The sequence below is a fragment of the Euprymna scolopes genome, chromosome 16 (genome assembly GCF_053919585.1).
Source record: "Euprymna scolopes isolate OS-2025 chromosome 16, ASM5391958v1, whole genome shotgun sequence".
NCBI classification, from domain to species: domain Eukaryota; kingdom Metazoa; phylum Mollusca; class Cephalopoda; order Sepiida; family Sepiolidae; genus Euprymna; species Euprymna scolopes.
In genome coordinates this window covers 21,027,189-21,043,634 of record NC_136497.1, presented here as the reverse complement: position 1 = coordinate 21,043,634, position 16,446 = coordinate 21,027,189, and the positions used below count along the sequence as shown (strand labels likewise).

General features: G+C 27.7%; 1 protein-coding gene across 1 annotated transcript in view; it reads left to right on the top strand.

The window, feature by feature from the left end:
- Nucleotides 1–16,446, top strand: part of LOC145296308 (CUB and sushi domain-containing protein 2-like) — a 120,592-nt gene that overhangs the window by 61,512 nt on the left and 42,634 nt on the right. Inside the window, exons 15-18 of the mRNA XM_080142508.1 lie at nt 4,559–4,735; nt 8,613–8,798; nt 10,315–10,431; nt 12,251–12,442. Coding sequence (XP_079998634.1) covers nt 4,559–4,735; nt 8,613–8,798; nt 10,315–10,431; nt 12,251–12,442 — 672 coding nt within the window. The remainder of the gene's footprint in view (nt 1–4,558; nt 4,736–8,612; nt 8,799–10,314; nt 10,432–12,250; nt 12,443–16,446) is intronic.

Below are 16,446 nucleotides of genomic sequence, written 5' to 3'. Positions count from 1 at the left end.
ATCCAAATAATAAAAACAATCCAAATAATAAAAATAATCCAAATAATAAAAATAATCTAAATAATAAAAATAATCCAAATAATAAAATAATCCAAATAATAAAATAATCCAAATAATAAAAATAATCTAAATAATAAATTAATCCAAATAATAAAAATAACTCAAATAATAAAAATAATCCAAATAATAAAATAATCAAATAATAAAAATAATGCAAATAATAAAAATAATGCAAATAATAAAATAATCCAAATGATAAAAATAATGCAAATAATAAAAATAATGCAAATAATAAAAATTATCCAAATAATAAAATAATCCAAATAATAAAAATAATCCAAATAATAAAAATAATCCAAATAATACAAATAATCTAAATAATAAAAATAATCCAAATAATAAAATAATCCAAATAATAAAATAATCCAAATAATAAAAAAAATCTAAATAATAAATTAATCCAAATAATAAAAATAACTCAAATAATAAAAATAATCCAAATAATAAAATAATCAAAATAATAATAATAATTCAAATAATAAAATAATCCAAATAATAAAAATAATCCAAATAATTAAATAATCCAAATAATAAAAATAATCCAAATAATAAAAATAATCCAAATAATAAAATAATCCAAATAATAAAAGTAATCCAAATAAAAAAATAATCCAAAGAATAAAAATTATCAAAATAATAACATAATCCAAATAATAAAATAATCCAAATAATAAAAATAATCCAAATAATAAAAATAATTCAAATAATAAAAATAATCCAAATAATAAAAATAATCACAATAATAAAAATAATCCAAATAATAAAAATAATCCAAATAATAAAATAATCCAAATAATAAAAATAATCCAAATAATGAAAATAATCCAAATAATAAAAATAATCCAAATAATAAAAATAATGCAAATAATAAAAATAATCTAAATAATAAAAATAATCCAAATAATAAAATAATCCAAATAATAAAAATAATGCAAATAATAAAAATAATGCAAATAATAAAAATTATCCAAATAATAAAATAATCCAAATAATAAAAATAATCCAAATAATAAAAATAATCCAAATAATACAAATAATCTCAATAATAAAAATAATCCAAATAATAAAATAATCCAAATAATAAAATAATCCAAATAATAAAAATAATCTAAATAATAAATTAATCCAAATAATAAAAATAACTCAAATAATAAAAATAATCCAAATAATAAAATAATCAAATAATAAAAATAATGCAAATAATAAAAATAATGCAAATAATAAAATAAACCAAATGATAAAAATAATCAAAATAATAAAAATAATCCAAATAATTAAATAATCCAAATAATAAAAATAATCCAAATAATGAAAATAATCCAAATAATAAAATAATCCAAATAATAAAAATAATGCAAATAATAAAAATAATCCAAATAATAAAAATAATCCAAATAATAAAATAATCCAAATAATAAAAAAAATGCAAAAAAAAAAATAATCCAAATAATAAAAATAATCCAAATAATAAAAATAATCCAAATAATAAAAATAATCCAAATAATAAAAAAATCCAAATAATAAAAATAATGATAATAATAAAAATAATCCAAATAATAAAATAATCCAAATAATAAAAATAATCCAAATAATAAAAATAATGCAAATAATAAAAATAATCCAAATAATAAAATAATCCAAATAATAAAAATAATCCAAATAATAAAAATAATCCAAATAATAAAAATAATCCAAATAATAAAAATAATCCAAATAATAAAAGTAATCCAAATAATCAAAATAATAAAAATAATCCAAATAATAAAAATAATCCAAATAATAAAATAATCCAAATAATAAAAATAATCCAAATAATAAAAATAATCCAAATAATAAAAATAATCCAAATAATAAAAGTAATCCAAATAATCAAAATAATAAAAATAATCCAAATAATAAAAAAATCCAAATAATAAAATAATCCAAATAATAAAAATAATCAAAATAATGAAAATAATCCAAATAATAAAATAATCCAAATAATAAAAATAATGCAAATAATAAAAATAATCCAAATAATAAAAATAATCCAAATAATAAAATAATCCAAATAATAAAAATAATGCAAATAATAAAAATTATCCAAATAATAAAATAATCCAAATAATAAAAATAATGCAAATAATAAAAATAATCCAAATAATAAAAATAATGCAAATAATAAAATAATCCAAATAATAAAAATAATCCAAATAATAAAAATAATCCAAATAATAAAAATAATCCAAATAATAAAAATAATCCAAATAATAAAAGTAATCCAAATAATCAAAATAATAAAAATAATCCAAAAAATAAAAATAATCCAAATAATAAAATAATCCAAATAATAAAAATAATCCAAATAAAAAAAATAATCCAAATAATAAAAATAATCAAAATAATAAAAATAATCCAAATAATAAAAATAATCCAAATAATAAAAATAATCCAAATAATAAAAATAATCCAAATAATAAAAATAATCAAAATAATAAAAATAATCCAAATAATAAAAATAATCCAAATAATAAAAATAATCCAAATAATAAAAATAATCCAAATAATAACAATAATGCAAATAATAAAAGTAATCCAAATAATAAAAATTATCCAAATAATAAAATAATCCAAATTATAAAAATAATCCAAATAATAAAAATAATCCAAATAATAAAAATAATCCAAATAATAAAAATAATCCAAATAATAAAAATAATCCAAATAATAACAATAATGCAAATAATAAAAGTAATCCAAATAATAAAAATTATCCAAATAATAAAATAATCCAAATAATAAAAATAATGCAAATAATAAAAATAATGCAAATAATAAAATAATCCAAATGATAAAAATAATCCAAATATAAAATTAATCCAAATAATAAAAATAATGCAAATAATAAAAATAATGCAAATAATAAAAATAATCCAAATGATAAAAATAATCCAAATAATAAAAATAATGCAAATAATAAAAATAATGCAAATAATAAAAATAATGCAAATAATAAAATAATCCAAATAATAAAAATAATCCAAATAATAAAAATAATCCAAATAATAAAAGTAATACAAATAATAAAATAATCCAAATAATAAAAATAATCCAAATAATAAAAATAATCCAAATAATAAAATAATCAAAATAATAAAAATAATGCAAATAATAAAAATAATCCAAATAATAAAAATAATCCAAATAATAAACATAATCCAAATAATAAAATAATCAAAATAATCCAAATAATAAAAATAATCCAAATAATAAAATAATCCAGATAATAAAAATAATCCAAATAATAAAAATAATCCAAATAATAAAAATAATCCAAATAATAAAAATAATCCAAATAATAAAATAATCCAAATGATAAAAATAATATAAATAATAAAAATAATCCAAATAATAAAAATAATCCAAATAATAAAAATAATCCAAATAATAAAAATAATGCAAATAATAAAATAATCCAAATGATAAAAATAATCCAAATAATAAAAATAATCCAAATAATAAAAATAATCACAATAATAAAAATAATCCAAATAATAAAAATAATCCAAATAATAAAAAATAATCCAAATAATAAAAATAATCCAAATAATAAAAATAATCCAAATAATAAAAATAATCCAAATAATAAAATAATCCAAATAATTAAAATAATGCAAATAATAAAAATAATGCAAATAATAAAATAATCCAAATGATAAAAATAATCCAAATAATAAAAATAATGCAAATAATAAAAATAATGCAAATAATAAAAATAATGCAAATAATAAAATAATCCAAATAATAAAAATAATCCAAATAATAAAAATAATAAAAATAATAAAAATAATCCAAATAATAAAAATAATCCAAATAATAAAAGTAATCCAAATAATAAAATAATCCAAATAATAAAAATAATCCAAATAATAAAAATAATCCAAATAATAAAAATAATCCAAATAATAAAAATAATCCAAATAATAAAAATAATCCAAATAATAAAAATAATCCAAATAATAAAAATAATCCAAATAATAAAATAATCCAAATAATAAAAATAATCCAAATAATGAAAATAATCCAAATAATAAAATAATCCAAATAATCCAAATAATAAAATAATCCAAATAATTAAATAATCCAAATAATAAAAATAATGCAAATAATAAAAATAATCCAAATAATAAAAATAATCCAAATAATAAAAATAATCCAAATAATAAAATAATCCAAATAATAAAAATAATCCAAATAATGAAAATAATCCAAATAATAAAATAATCCAAATAATAAAAATAATGCAAATAATAAAAATAATCCAAATAATAAAAATAATCCAAATTATAAAAATAATGCAAATAATAAAAATAATCCAAATAATAAAAATAATGCAAATAATAAAAATAATGCAAATAATAAAAATAATCAGAATGAAACTCATATGCTAAATTTCTTTTAATTGAATTCTATTATTTGTTTCAATATGGCTTTTTTATTGTGAATTGCTTTCTTACAGAAATGATGTGCCTAAAGCTGATGCCGACTTCAATGCTCAACATGCTGGAGAGCGACGCTAATAATTATGGTTCCATCGTGACCTTCTCCTGCCAGAAAGGTTTTCATTTGATTGGCGCGGAAACCATTATTTGTAATGCATCTTCTTCGTGGTCGTCACCGCCGCCGGTCTGTGAAAGTATGTACAAAAAAAAATATCGGTTATCATCGACGTTTCTCTCTCTTTTTTTTTTTTTTTTTTTTGAATTTAAACCATTTATTCATATATTCAAATGGTGTTCTGTCTAATACAGGCAGTGACATGTATGACTTCCCATCTGTCTATCTCCTTCGAGCCATTCATGAATTCATTGTTGCTCATCATTCAGAAACTTATTCACGCTGTTTCTCGAAAGTGTTTGATGCATAGCTGTAGCTTTCTCTTGCAGTTATACAAACAGTAGGCTGTAGTTCTTTCTGTCCGACCAGTGCTCATACTGGGCGATTGTCCTGACCATTGTAACCAAAGGAATATTCTGCTCAGCACAACGAGATATGAGACCATGATTCCTGATTGCTTATGTATTACGTCAGTCACCTTCTTTCCACGAATTCACCTCACCTTGATCGGAGAGCTCTAGTGGGTTCTCGGCTTGCCCAAGGGCTTCCTAGAGACTAACGGAGTGAAGGAGGTGCCTTACTTTTCTTTTGACAGTAGCGCCATTCAGCTGCACTATATAGCGCCTAGTATTCATAAATGGGTTACCCATCTGGTACTGGCCAGGCTCATTGTAACTTAACTTCAGTGATCTGACAAGAACGGTGTGTTAACCTGATTATCCCGTATTACTCAACTATTTATAAACATTTTAAATTCAAAAGTTTGTCTTAAATAAGAAAATCATAAATATTATTTATTTATAGTCACTGGATTATTTTATGCCAGTTATGGGATAAGCTTATCCAGGCATTTAAAGAACAATGGATTTACTAAGAGTTACTCATATAATTACGTCTAAACGTCGTGGGGCTATTCATGGAAGTGATGGCCTCAGAATCATGACGTATACTTCTATAACATACCTTTATGAATACATTTTTTTGTTAATTATTTTATCTATTTCCTCTCATCCTTTTTCTTCTATATCATTATTATACTCACTAGGAGCATTCACACATGTCATCTTCAAAGATTTATCAATACATTTTGTGTTAATTATTTTATTTATCTTCTTTTGGGGAGGTTAGACACATGGTTTTTATGACATTCTTTTTACATAACTATAATTAGTAAGTCATTTTATTATTATTATTATTATTATTATTATTATTATTATTATTATTATTATTATTATTATTATTATTATTATTATTATTTCTTATGTAGAATTCCAGAGATTTATTATCTTACTATCTAATTTACATAGTTTTTTGTGGTATATACAAATATATCACGGACCACAGGCTTTCATAAAAACTGACCTCGGTTCAACCACTCCGTAAACATAAAAAAGGGCATGTAGCAATCCTGTTCTGTTTTGCACTAACTGCTGTTACACTTAAGACAGAAGTGACCTTCCAATGCGGTTTTTCTATAGGTGGATAAATCCTCTCCAACTTCTACTACGCTGATGACATCACTCTTGTTAATAAATGCATGCATAAGCTTCAAGTTTTTGTTAATGTATTAGCAAAAGATTGCAAAGGAGTAAGGATTAGAAATAAACCTAGAGAAAACAGAATGTATGTCTACAGCTAAATCACAGTTTAATCTACATATGACTATTCACAGTAAACCCATCAAAAAGATCACCCAATTAATATATTTAAAGACATAAACTGCCTTTCTCCAGTAATCACGGAACGACATTGAAACACAGAATCGGGCTGGCTGGGTCGGGCGGCTTTCCAACAATACAGCACCATTCGAAAATCAGAAAAGGGTGCCGATAACAGTTAATGTAAAAGTTTACTTAATTAAAGTCCGCCCAGTAGTTTTATATGGCCTTTATTGCATCACATGGACAAAACAACTAGCCAATCGCATTGAGGTGTTTCAAAATCACGCAATGCGTTGCATTACAGGACATCGCCTGATCGAAAAAAAATTAAAAAAATATCCACCCTTCGTCAAACTACTTTCCTACCCTCTCTATTTGATAAAATCAAAAGTAAAACTCTTAAACCTTTTGGCCATGGCGATCAAGCACTAGCTTGTCGAAGTTATGCTTTGGGAGTATGTTAGAAGGCAAAAGAGGCAAAAGAAAGCCAAGGAGAAAGTCGAGAGGAAATTATTTTGATTGGACATCTCTTAACAGTTGGGCGTCCATCAACCAACTTGCCCTGGATCGGAAGGAATGGCAAAAAAATAAGTCACGTGAGTTCGCAATCTGCACCAAGCGGAAGATGCAACTCATGATGATGAAAAACATATCTATGTAAATTAAATGACCACGCTGAGAAAAAAGAGAGTCACTCTTTCTCTAAATATTCACAAAAACATTAGGTAATACTAGAGAGTACTTTAGTCGATAGAGAGTGAGAGGGGCGAAAGAAATGCATTAATAATCCAAAGAGAGGTTGGTGAATTGTTCAGTTATTTATAAATTACTAGCGGGATCTGTGGAAATTGCACAGGGGACTCATTCATGTGTAATAGATTGATGCTGGCATTCTATAGTTGTTCAGTGTAAATGGAGACGCTCTGATATAATTATAGCTTTTTTGTTAAAACTGTAAACGTATCTAAGCTAGCACGAACACCAGGCAAAGCCCAGTCATAAAGTACGCTTAAATATGATATGTTAATTCTTGCAGATTTTGTATATATTATTATAGAGTTAATGTTCTGTCGATTTTTATATATTATAAAGTTGCGATTTCAAAAAAAAAAAAAGTATATCCATATGACTTGGATGCATTAGCTTCTATTGAAATCGAAATTATAACTAATATATATATATACATTTATATATATATATATATATATATATATATATATAACTGGAATTCCTTCAGCCATAATCGAAACTGAAACCAAACCTTATAAAGAATTCTTGATAAAATTATTTATAAAAAAATAGTTTACAGTAGTGCCATCAGTTATAATCGAAGCCGAAACCAAAAATTCTTGATAAATTAGTCATAAAAGAAAATAGATGACTTAAGCGCCATCAGCTACAATCGAAACTGAAACCAAAACTTATGAAGAATTCTTAGTAAAATTATTTATGACAAGAAATGGAAGTACATAACAATTAAACGACCCGGATGTAAGCATGACACAGAAAATAACACACACGCTATCTTATTAATATATAGATGATTAACTATAACAAATCAAACGGAGTTTTTTTTTTTAAAACATAACCCAATTCCAGACTTAAGATATATTTTGGCATTTATTTTGTGATATAAAAGTGTGTAAAAAAGTTTTACTGAAACGAACTTTTACTGACACAGTTTTAGTGTATTAGTGTTGTGTTGTTGTATCAAAAAGGGGATCGTGTGTGATCGTCTAGTGGTCAGTCTATCAAATGATATGTTTATATGCCGATGTGTGCGTGTGTGTTACATGTATTTTCGGACATACTTTCTGCGTCGTCGATGTTAGTCTATCTGGATTCATCTCGTGTCTTGGAGGGAAACTGGTACCTGTTTGGACGAAGATTCAATCACTCCAAAACGATGGATTGGTTTTATAGTTTATTCACTTTCCAGATTCTCGCAGAAGGATGGAAAGCGAATTTCTGGCTTGCATGGTTTCTCTTGGTCTCATTTCTACACACATCAGCCCCCCCCCCCCAGTGAAGGGGAGGAGACGTCTGTGAAGCCGTCCGTCGCCTTCTAAGTCCAAACCAAATCTCCTCGATTCAGCTAACCTGATCACGTGACTCACACGCAATCCGGTCAGATGATCCTGACTTCCAGTCAACGTGTCTACAATATAATTTACCACCCCCCTCTCTCTCTCTCTCTATCCATTCTCTAACATTAGTAGATTGCGAATGTATGATGCTGAAAAAATATTCTTTAAATCATTTTAAATTAAAATAATTCTTGTTTTATCTTTGCAGCCAAAAAGTGTTCTTTGCCAAGTATTGCCAACGCTGACGTTAAATCATCGGGTCCGGTTTATTATAGTCAGTCCGTTAATGTCTCTTGCCATCCCGGCTATTTCATTCGAGGAACTCAGTTCAAATTCGGGCAACAACTCACCTGCAATCACGATGGTCATTTTGACGACATCCCTCACTGTGACGGTAACTATGGAAACCATAATATTTATTCAATACTGATCCAATAAAAACATTGCATTTCAGAAAAAAAAATTAACCCAAATAATTACATTTGTTTGGGGATAAACATACGTTGCGAACAAGGAGATAACAGTTACTATATTATATAAGCTATTCTATCTTCTATTTCTCATAGATCTTTCTATGCTCGTTCAGCCTACTCTTTCCTTGTCACTTTTGTATCAAGAGAAATGGGATGTGCTCAAATCAATAGCTTTGTCAAACGTCCGCCACCGAAACAAATATATATATATATATATATATATATATATATATATATATATATATATATATATATATTCTTTCTTATATATCATTATAGAGGTCGTCATTTAAAAACTAAAACAAAAGTATTTCGATGCTATCAGTTAGAATTGAAATCGAAGACAAAACTTTAGCATTCAAAGCTGGTGACGTTACCACTGTAACCACGGTGGAATCCCAATTCAAACAGATCACTTAATCAGGCCACGCCCCTTCTTTGAGCTGATGAAGTGGTCTCTTTGAATTAGGATTCCACTGAAACATGTATGCAACCAATAATGTAACCAATAATGTTTGTGTAATAAACATACTATATACCAGCTCTGTCTTTCATTGAGCACTCTTGAAAATCACGCGGGTTTCATTGGATGCACATCTAGGAAACCAATTTATACAACCATTATACACACACACACGCGCACACACACACGCACACACGCACACACACATGTATATATATATATATATATATATATATATATATATATATATATACATGCATTTTTAATGTTTGATTTAACGATTAAGTGAAGAGGGTTTTTTTTTACATGGAGTTCACCACTTATCAAGGCCCAATGGCCACTCAGGGATAAGGGTTATTGTGTGTACAGTAATCAAAGGGATAGTGTAGCAATAGTATTGGAGAATTGGTAAGGTGTCATTACTTAGGGGGGGGGCGGTTCATCAGGAATTTGTTTGTGTTGGACTTAAAGACATCCAGGTTGAAGTCGGGAGGGAAACAGGCAAGCGGGTTTTTTTTCATATGCGATATATATATATATATATATATATATATATATATATATATATATATATATATATATATATATATATATATATATGAGGTGATGCGTTGAGGATAATGTCTACAGTAGATGAGCGAAGGTAGACTCAAGGAACGCATTAATGTTTATCATTTATTTGGTGAGAAAATAATGAGAAATCGAAAATAATATAATCAACGTACAAACAAACAACAACAAAAAAAAAGGAAGTGTAGCGAATGGTTTTAGCTGAAGTGTGTGCGATTTAATAGAAATCCATCCATTATTTGAAGGTGTTTTTAATCGACTCAGTAGTTTTTTTTTACACGAATGGGTTTTGATTAATGTAAACTGTACACAGAGATATACAAAATAAATAGAACCTATAATGATGTCTAAATGTCATTCATGTTTCTGCAATAGATATAAAGGAATGATTTATTTTTTTACAGATGAAAACGAATGTTTGAAAATGCCGTGTCATTTGAATCAGGTGTGTGTCAATACAGTTGGCAGTTATAAATGTAACTGCAACAGCGGATTCAAAAAGGAAGGAGATATTTGTGTCGGTAAGTATAACGTTATAAATTTTGGAATGAAATATCAGTAAACTGAATTAAATATCAGTAAAATACATATAACCGGCGTTGCCAGGCTGAAACATATTGGTGTGCGGAGGGTTTAGTCATGTACTATTTAGGATACAGCAAATATCCAAACTTCTCACGATTTTCCCGTTAAATTAAACGGGAAATGACTCTTATGTTTTAAAGGGGAAATAACTCTTACAACTTGAATAAATAAACTTACTTCCGTTTTTAAAGGCAATCGGAGTCGTCGAATAATAATTGAAAATGGATTAAATTAAAAATAAATTAAACTAATTAACTTTGAATTATATTAGAACAATTAAAACAATTTTATTAGAAGAAACAATTATTAAAATGCAAATAACTATCAAAATAGATTTTTTTATGTATTATGTAAATGAGGTTACTTTAGGAATGTAGATTTTCTTTTGAATAAATAGTATATATATATATATATATATATATATATATATATATATATATATATATAAATTCCCGTTCACATACACCTTTCAAGATAAAGCTAGAACCCAGAACTAGATAGAATCGAGCAATTGCATCGACAACGGACAACGCCAGATCCAAAGTTTATATATCTATCTATAATCTCCTCTTAATGTCTAATATATATATATATATATATATATATATATATATATATATATATATATATATATATATATATATATATATATATATATAAGTCATGCTGGAATGGAAGTGTGTAAACGTCTGTTTTCAGTATGAAATTTAATTTGTGAAACTGTACCTTTTGTACATATTAATGAAATTGTGAACAAACAGACAAACAGACAGGAATAGGACTTTATTATAATACGTAAGCTACACTGGGTGATCAGAATTCGCCCATATTCTAATTTGTTTCATATTCTTAATCAATTATTATGAATTAAATATGTAAACACGTGATTCAAATATAATAATATCGAAAAAAATAAACTTTTTTTTTATCTAATTAAACGCTTTATAAGAATTTCGGTAATTTTATAAAATTACTTCCGTCTCCAATCAGTTGGTGTTTTTAAGATTAGGCTTCGTGTTATAAACGATTCTCAGAAAATAGCATAAAACCATAAAAAACACCTGATTGGAATTGGAGTTGATTCTATAAACTTTATGAAACTTCAAGTCACGTGATCATGTATGCCTCGTTGTGCATGAGTGTTTATTAATTAAAACTCAACTTCAAAATCATCAGTTTAATACGTTAGGAACATGAACGTGCGCAAATAATCACCTAACAGCATATTTCATTTCCAAAAATTGTCCTTATAGATAATCAATTTTTTATTCGGTCCATTATTTTCAATCTTCTCATAATATACTTCAACATTCAACTGACAGTCCACACATCTTTTTAACCTTTATTCTCGAGTAGCTTTTGGACTTTATAGGTGATTAGTACAAAAATATTACAGGGCAATAAACAAGAGGAAAGCTGTCTCAATCGATAAAGCTTTAAACAAAAAAGAAGAAGAACGTCTTAATCTGGAAAGTTCTGACAAAGAAAAATCGTATCAATCTGTATAGAAAGAAGGCATAAAAGAAAGCGTCTCATCATGATTATAAAGTGACGGAGGATGAAGTATTTATTTACTGTTTGCTTTCCTGTTTACCCGAAGCACTTGAAATGGTGTCGTCCGACAGTTTATTACTCGCTAACTTTTTCATGACTGAATAAATATTGATATAGATACAAAAGTAAGACACGTTAGACTTTATTATAGAGTGCATGATAGTCAGTTCATATATTTTAAGTATTCCATTTTCATTACAGATATAAATGAATGCGCAGACAGAAATGCTGGTTGCCATCAAACCTGCATCAATACCCAAGGCAGTTATTACTGCGCATGTTCCGAAGGATTTTGGCTTTACCCACGAAACCTCACGGAAATTTCGCGAATGTCAATTCTGATACCATCCAATATTCAATCGATTGGATACATTCCCCAACATGATTGTATAAGTAAGTATATGTTTCTATCCCAAGTTTTCTCAACCTTTTTATTTTCGTGGAAACCTTCCAATATTAGCGACGTCCCCAGGAACCACTACATGAGGCAATAAATTACAATCTTATTTATTTCTCTTTCATAATGCAAGCAATGTTTTTAATTAGCTTAGTTAAAATATATATAGATATATATTTCTTAAATTTATTGGCAATTTTGAAATAAGTTAACATATTTTTCTAACCACTAGTTAAAACACATAACTGATCATTTTTCCAGTTTATTTATAACTACAAGTTCCGCCCGGCTTTGCTCGGGCATTATATATTCTTCATAACTTACCCCACGTGTGAATATACTTTATGTAAGATTTCAAATGTCTAGACCTAAAATTGTCTCAGTAATTTCGTAGAAACCGCAGACGTCAATTTTTTAAAAACTTTGACCCAAATTTTGACCTCTTAACATTTATTATTTTGGTCTCAAATCATAATACAAAGTTTTACCCATGTCCAAGTTACCTACATCTAAATTTTAAAGTGTTTGGACCTAAAATTGGCGGAGAAATTTGATAGAATCTGCAAAGGTCAACTCTTTCAACTTTGACCTTTTGGCAGTCAAATTTTCGCCCCAAAACTGATAAAAATGCTTGCAGCATGTCTGAATACCCGTTATGTATAAATTTCAAATATTTAGACCCAAAATTGGCTGAGTAGTTTGCTAGACACCGCAAACATCAAATCTTTTCATCTTTGACCCCCTTGGCAGCTCAAAGTTTCGACCCAAACCGATTAAAAAGCTTGCTCTATTTCTGAATACCCGTTATGTAAAATTTCAAATGTTTAGACCAAAAATTGAGTAATTTGGTAGAGACCGCAGATGTCAATTTTTTTTAACTTTGACCCCAATTTGGACCGCTTAACATTTATTTTTTGGGCTCAAATCAAATTAAAAAGTTTGATCCATGCCCAAGTAACCTACATTTAAAATTTCAAGTATTAGCGCAGGAGTTTGGTAGAGTTTTCTAAGGTCAAATCATTGAACTCTGAGCCCTGGACAATCAAATTTCTGGCCGAAAACCGATTAAAAAGATTTTCCCAAATCTCAATACCCTTTATGTCAAATCTCGAGTCTGTAGACTGAAAATTGACATAGCAGTTTGGTAGTAAAATGTACAGACACACACACACACACACACACACATTTTCACTTTTATAAATATAGATTAATTAATTTTATAAGAAAATTACTTTCGAATAAAAATAAGTGAAAATGCATGCGTCAATTACAAAGAGATGAAGAGTTACAGAAAAAAAGTCAAAGACAAGGGGATGCACGTGTGTATAAAAGAGAGAGAAAGAGAGAGAGGGAGAGAGAGAGCGACAGGCGGATAGTTCCACTACAAGTAGATAGATTATGCGTACCTGCCCCTATAGAGAACAATACCTCGAATTCTTCTGCTCTGCTTAAAGCGTCGCCAGACAATCAAAAGACAGCAAATCCCCGCTCTGAAGTCACGTTGTTTCGAAACTTCATAGCGGAGTTCCCCGGATGCCGGCGGGCTTTCTACTCTTATTGTTTTCATTTTTCAAACTGCTAGTCTTTTGAATTACCTTCTTGCTTCCTGTTTTTCCTCACTGTATCAACATGCAGAAGTTTAAATATAATATAAATAAAACATTTCGCAGCCCAATTCCTCACTTTATGTCTCAGTCACATTGTATCTCGTTTGAGCTAAGCGAACGTTTAAAAAAATGTATATAAAACGGGATGCAATAATATGATCCTTTATAGAACGAATAATACAATTTATTTGTTGTACATAAACATTTACAAGTCTTTTAGGAACGAAGCTTGCTTTAAATTATGAGGCTTGTTTTATAATCAAATATCAATCGAAAATAAAGTAGACTTAACAGAATAATAACATATGCATAAATCAATTATGTCAACCGGATTATACTTTCTTATACCAAGAAATCAACTTTAATATCGGACAATAAAAAGCAAAAAAATAAAATAAACATTTTGCTTTAACAAAGAAAATGTCAATTTTGAAAGTTCAGATTGAAATAAATTTTATTTTAACAAACACATTTTCATGTTTTTTTTAAAACACACACACACGCACACACATATATATTTGTGTGTGTGTATGTGTGTGTTTGATGATTCAAATAATTTTCAAACCATGTCGCAAATACAGAGTATGTACAAAGTTATTAAAGTCGTTTACAGCTGTTTCCATGCAATGTTTATTTTAAGTCATGTCATACGGCATAAAAAAATAAAAAAGAAATCTAATCTTATATGAACCGAATCCTGTGGATACTGAGAAAATAAACCCCAACAATATCCGAAAAAGTTCAATGTCCACTAAAACAAAGTAGAAAAATCACAAGAATAGATAAATTATAAAATATGTCGGTAAAATACTATATTATTTAGATGCCATTGTATATATTTTGTAACCAATGAGAAACCTATCCATTTATAACTGTGACCGAGCAGCCCTATTTAGGGATAGCGCTGCTCACCCATTGTATGGGATGGTGTAAGAAAAGGTATGCTAAAAATTGCCTATCGGAACCAAGCTTATTAGCTTACTGCGGCTAACGGCGATTCACTACAGCAGGAATAACAAATAAGAAATTTACAGGAACTAAGATGAACCCGAACATAAGCTGTTGGAACGTCAGAACTCTTCTTGATCTGGAAAAAATGCACGTTCAGAGCGACAAACGGCACTGATTATGAATGAGCTACAAAGTTTAACCATCGATATAGCAGCTTTGTCTGAAACGCATCTGTCAAGCGAGAACCAATGAATGTAAGGTGGTATTTTAGCAATCGTAAATGGTTTAAATTGGAAAATTTTGATTATTTATGGGGACTGCTCAACAAGAACTTGTTTATATTGGAGTTGAAGGCTACCAATTGCATTCAATCAGGAAGCAAGATAGCGGAACAGTATTCCAAACGCAGGCAGTTCTTAGAAAAAAAAGCTTTGTTCATGGAATCTGTATTTAGATTTAAGCACAGATAGAGTGTGGGGGGAATCATGCATAGTGGCTGTAGTTAGTTGAGTGGGATATCCATATTTATTATACCGTTTTTTATTTATTTATTTATGTGAACCACGACACAATGTATGCGATACAATATATACGGCACAATCATGTTGACACACCGGTTCTCGCCAGATCACCGAAGTTAAGCAACGATGAACCTGCTCACTACCAGATGGGTGACCATTTGAGAGGGTTAGGCGCTGTATGTACCGCGCCGAGTCGTATAAATTTCCAGGTTGGTATCTGGAGGGCGCATTTAACTCATGAGGAGAGATGCGCCCCGAATCAAGACGGAAAGCAAAGGGAGACTACCGCCTTTACTTGTCTTTCCGAGGTTACAACTGTTCTACAAGTTGGAGAGCCGTGGTCGCTAACGCTGTTAAAACAGCAGGGTCGCTGCATGAATCACGAAAGAACCCTTTTTGGTGGTTTATATTTTTTTGCTGTTTAATTGTGAACCTCGCTTTTTTTTTTGTAATTGTGATTATAATTTATTTATTTATTTTACATAGGAGTCACCCAGAGGCAATTCAAGCATAAGGTTTAGTGAGTGTACGGTAGTCAATGGTACAATATCGTAGTAATCGTTAGTAGTAGGAATTTGGTAAATTGGATTACTTAATGGGATGGCAGATCAAGAATTTTTTTAAGTTGGACTTGAAGACGACCATATTGTTGTCGGCTGGAAAGCAGGGAACCGATAGAGAGTTCCACTGGCGTGCAGTTCTAAGAAAGAAGCTTTATTCATGGAATCTACGTTTAGGTTTAGGCACAGATAAAGAGTGGGGGAAATTATTGATAGTGGTTTCAACTAGACGAGTGTTTTTCGTGAAAGTTTGGCAAGAGGGGGGGCATAGTTGCGTGCAAGACACAAAAAGGATCGCATGCCATATTTGCTCTTTTTTTTAAATTTCTGAATCCAAGAAAAAAAAACAACGAATGTCGAT